Source organism: Melozone crissalis, unplaced genomic scaffold, assembly GCF_028551555.1.
Source record: "Melozone crissalis strain CALT ecotype California unplaced genomic scaffold, PUWL_Pcris_2 ptg000045l_1, whole genome shotgun sequence".
Taxonomy (NCBI): Eukaryota; Metazoa; Chordata; class Aves; order Passeriformes; family Passerellidae; genus Melozone; species Melozone crissalis.
The window spans coordinates 22129050-22133935 of NW_026535823.1; the positions used below are offsets into that span (position 1 = coordinate 22129050).

A 4886-nucleotide genomic window follows, 5' to 3' on the forward strand; every position below is an offset into this window, starting at 1 on the left:
TCCTGACCCCCACCTCCCCTTCTGGGCAGCAGAGCCAGTTGGTGACAAGAGGCTGATGCTGATGAGGGAGCATGTGAAGCCAGAGCTGTGAATGGGGCTTTATCCCAGAAGGGACCTGCCTCTGCTCCGTCCCTGCCCTGCTGCCAGCACCAGCTGCAGGCAGAGTCCCTCGGGCAGCAATGTGCCAGCAGCCTCTGAGCAGGGCACACGGCACTGGGGAGGCAGGAGACTCGCCCTCGGGGCAGCCTGGGGTTCCCCCACAGCACACACAGGTCTCCCACGAGGACATGCAGCTGAAGCACACAGGGCTCCTGTAAGGGAAGCACAGCAAGGTCTGCAGGCCAGCCTGAGAAACCAAGGCCCCAGGTTTGGCACAGGATTATTTGGTACAGGGGAGCAGGGTCTCTGGTTAATGACATCTTCTCTTCTTGACTTTTTCAGATGAAAGACACAGCAAAGGAAGGAGACAGCCCTGGCAGTTCCCCTATGGTGCTGCTCCAGGAATGCTCCATCATGTTTCACAGCCCTGTCTCGGTGGTGGGTTCAACCCCAGCATGTGGATCATAGCTCTCCAGGTGGCACCACTGCAAAAGGAAATTCCATCAGGATCCAAAGAATGAGACTGAGACACCACTGCTGGAGAAATGCAGCTGCCTTCACCACTGCTGCTGCACTGACCCTCCATTTGCTCTAAGGGTGCAAATTCATCAGTGCCACCTCTGTGCCCTCTTCACCCAGCTGCCCGCCATGCCAGAGCTGGCAGAGCTGAGCAGCCCCCGCACCCCTGCGGATGCGGACCACATCCAGAGGAATATCTTGGAAGAGCATGTGGAGCTCTGGTGGTTCCAGGACCCCAAGAAGTCCATCCTGTGCTACGGGATGGCCGTGGTGCTGATCCTGGCCTGCGGGATTGGGGGCATCATCCTGCTGTACAGCACCAGCAGCCGCTCCGGAGAGTGGCGGCTCGCCGTGGGCACCACGCTCTGCCTGCTGGCCCTGCTGGTGCTGCTGAAGCAGCTGCTGAGCTCTGCGATCCAGGACATGAACTGCATCCGCAGCCGCGATCAGATCGAGCTCCTCAAGAGCGGAGGCTTCTCGGACTGCCTGGTGCTGCTGCTGAGCGCCCTGGTGCTGCTGGTCTGCGGGGTGGTGCTCACCATCCTGTCCACCACCAGCATGCAGCTCAGCCCTGCACGGCCGCTGGCCAGCATGTTCACCAGCGGGGTCATCCTCCTGACCGCCGGCAGCGCCATCCTCCTCTGCCTGCTGCTGTACCTGCTGTGCACCTCCTGCCGCCGGGCGGCTCCGCGGAGCCTGGAGGCCGGCGACATCCGCGTCTTCACCATCTCCGGCCGCCTCGCTGGAAACAGGCGGCTCCCCCCCACCTCCAGCATGGCCAACCTGATCTGACCCAGGACACCTCTGCGTGAGCCTTAGCGGATACAACCTGTCAGTGGTGGCCTTTCCCAAGGAAGGGCGAGAGCTGCCCTGTGTTTCTGCTGGAGATGACTGGCATGTGCTTTGCCCCAGGCTGATGGCACAGCACAGACTCAGGGCACCTGGATGGGCTCTGACCTGGCTGGCATTTTATCTCCACAAAGCCTCCTGTGTCAGCTGCTGCCTGCCTGGCTGTGACCATGTTACAGAGTGAAGGTGAGCCTGTCTTGTACCCCGGGAACCCCAGTACTTGTTTGGTTCCTGCAGTTCCTGGAGCTGCGTCACACACTCTCCTGGCAGGAGAGGCTGTAATTGTGGGTGATATAAAACCAACCCGTGCTCTGGGCAGAGCCTCCAGCTCCTGAGTGAAGTAGAGCCTCTAGCAGCTGGTGAATGGCAGGAGACACTTTGCGTGTCAGCAGGCACGAGGGAGCCTGGTGGGAGGTATGGCTGCAGGGGCTGCTCCCAAAAGTCACCGGTGTCTGTGGGAGTGAGTGTGGGATTTGCATAGGATTGTGTGTGCCAGAGCCACAGCATGGCTGCACCTCACATGAAATGCTGTTTGTGTTTGCGAAGCCAGGATCTGTTCCAGTGTTACATTTCTGCAGCCCACCATCACCTGTGGTTTATCAAAGGGGTGATCAAGCAGTGCTGGTGTCAAGGCCCTGATGGGTTATCTGTGCTGGACTCAGTGTTGGGGCTGTGTTATCATGCCAGGATGCTCCAGCTACAAACAGCAAGGTGCAGTTGCTGGGGGATGGTGATGAGATGCCCAAATCCTGGGGCTGAGGCCGCCCTCTGCAAAAGCTGTGCGAGGGGAGTGTGCTGTGCCCTCCCACAGGAGTTTCCCAGGCAGAGGCAGGAGCCCTGCAGCTCATCCCAGTCCCTGCTTGTTCCCATGCTGTTTCTGTCTCCCAAGTGCTGCAGCTGCTGAAGGGCAGAAAAGTTCCTCTACTGTCACTTGGGCCTTACCTGGAGTTTTTTTGGTGTTTTATCTCTACAAGGTGTCTTGTTTTATCACCAAGGTCTCTCTACCAGAGGCAGACTAACAATTCACCCCAGGAACTTGTCCTGTGACTTAAGTCTAATTTACCTGACAAAATTCTCATTTTCCTCAGACTCACTAACCATTTCACTGCCCTTTCCATAGACATAGATCCCAACCTCCTGCTGAAGATGCCCCTGCATGACCTTCTCTTCCTCTGAGCCAGTTGGTCAGAGCATGGTGCTAATAACACCAAGGTCATGGGTTTGAACCCCATGTGGGCCATTCTCTTAAGAGGTGGTCTCTGTGATCCTTCTGGACCCCTTCCAGCTCAGACTGTTTTGTGATTCTTCATCTTGTCTGCTCCCATCTTTCCTTCACCTGAGTTGCTCTGCCCCAGATGTTGGTTTTGCTCATTATTTGCCAAGTGCCCTCTCCAATGAAACAAGACTGAGCTATTGTGTTTCAGTGCCTGGTAGCAAATTTTTTGGAAAAGGAAGGTAGCTGATTCCCTTGCTAACAGCACAAATCACTGTCCATGTTACACCTGGAGGCAGTGTCAGAGCTCACCACCAGCTGGTCAGTGAGGGCTTCACCCCTTCACAGCTCCAGACCAACCATTCCCAATGCAGTGAGATCGCATGAAACCACATCTGTATTCACCTGCTCCTGTCCTGCTACTGCTGACTTTCCTCTGCCTGAAGCCTTGGATTGTTTTCCCCAATGTAAAGGTACATAATCTGAGCTTTTCTCTCTGTATCTCTGTTATTGCTACATTTTCCTCTGCCACTTTCACATCATCTGTAGATGTTATTAAACTGCTGTTTCCTCTTCTCTCTGCATCTCCTCCCTTAATCTGCCCAGGAGCTCAGAAGGTGGTGGTGAGCTCAGATCCTCCTGTGCTAAATCTCTTGAAAGATGAGCTTTCCCTCTGGGCTGTTTGGCCTCAGGCCCACCAGGGACCCCTGTGGTTACACAGGAGGGAACAGGTCAGAGCTGAATGCTCTTGCACCACCATCACCATTGCTGCTGCTCTGCAGGTCTGTGTCAGGGCATGGGCAGTTATGCCAGCCTGCCCCCCTCTGCCAGCACCAGAGGTCCAGCAGTGACTGCCAGCTCCACAGCCTGCACGTGCTGGCAGGCCACAGCTGCCTGCACACCAGCTGTTTTGCACATCTGGGCATTTCTGTGAAGAGGCATGACTGTGCCCAGCTCGCAGCTCCGTGCTGCCTGCATGTCAATGTGAATCCTGTCCCCTCCGCAGCCCCTTCAGAAGGTGCCCCGAGTGCCTGTGACTTGTGCCAGGAAAGGGTGATTGACTGTGGGCCAGCAGCCCAAGGAGAAAATGGCTAAGAACAGGCTGTGCCTGAAGATGGTGGCTGGCTGTCCAGCTGCCCAGAGGGACAGCCTGTGCAGCCCAATCCCTGACTCCCCTGTGCAGCACAGGTGTGGTTTGTTTTGGGTTCCTGTGTTGTGTGTGGACATACATAATAAAGTGTTACAGAAGTTGATTGTGTTGAAGGCTGATACTTGAGTGCAGACCTCTCTGCAGAGCAGAGGTGTCAGGGCTGGCCTCAGCCCAGGGCAGTAATCACAACAGCCCAGGGTCCCTCGTGTGGCTGTGGTTCTGGATCACCAGCTAGTGTGGCAATGCCACCACAGCCCCAAAAATGCATGTACTTCTTTCATGATACACAATTCCCACTTCCAGATCCATATTAATCTCTCTCTGCTTAAAAACCCAGACGTATCCAGATCCCCTTACCACCACTCTGTGAACCTGAGACCTTGCTATGCCCCTGAAAGATACTCACATGGAGCACACAAAACCTCTGAAAATGTCAGTGCAGGCTAGCTTGTTTACAGAGAAGCTGTTTCACCCTGTGGCAGGGCTGAGCCTCACACCTGGAACCAGTCTGCCTGCATACCTGCCCCTGCTCCCAGCCAGGCCCTCATGGCAGCTTCCTGGGTGGACCCCTGGAGAAGGATCCTCCTTCTCATGCTCTGACCCTTTGTATTCCCAGCTCTGCATGCCAGATGTATTTCCCCCCAAACATGAGTTGCCAGGTTCCTGCACTGCAGCTGCCTGAGGGCAGAAAATGCACACAAACACACACACACACACACACAAAAGAAAACCTACCATGTCTGCTTGGCTAAAAAATAAATGGATGGACTTATGAGCAGGGTCAAAGTAGACAAGCCATCCAACCACTAATGCTGAGGGACTGGTGAGTAAGATCCTGGACAAATAAGCCTGGGTGCTTGTATTTTTAACTTCTTTTAAGACATCACCGAGACTAAAAAGAAAAGACTGCATCCAGCATAAATTCCTGTGATGTAAAAGTATGTTGAAAAGCCCAGCAAATACCCTCCAAAAGATAACTGAAATGCTTTTTCCCAGCCCTCAGATTTAAATCTCTTACCCAAAAGATATTAGAAATTTCCAAAAATACTGTGTATA

General features: G+C 54.5%; 1 protein-coding gene across 1 annotated transcript; it reads left to right on the plus strand.

Moving 5' to 3' along the window:
* Positions 1-229: 229 nt before the first annotated feature.
* TMEM125 (transmembrane protein 125) lies at positions 230-3862 on the plus strand. Its single transcript, XM_054286004.1, has 2 exons — positions 230-332; positions 442-3862. Exon 2 carries the CDS (start codon positions 748-750, stop codon positions 1408-1410), a length of 663 nt encoding a protein of 220 aa, XP_054141979.1. The 5' UTR covers positions 230-332; positions 442-747; the 3' UTR covers positions 1411-3862.
* Positions 3863-4886: the final 1024 nt, after the last annotated feature.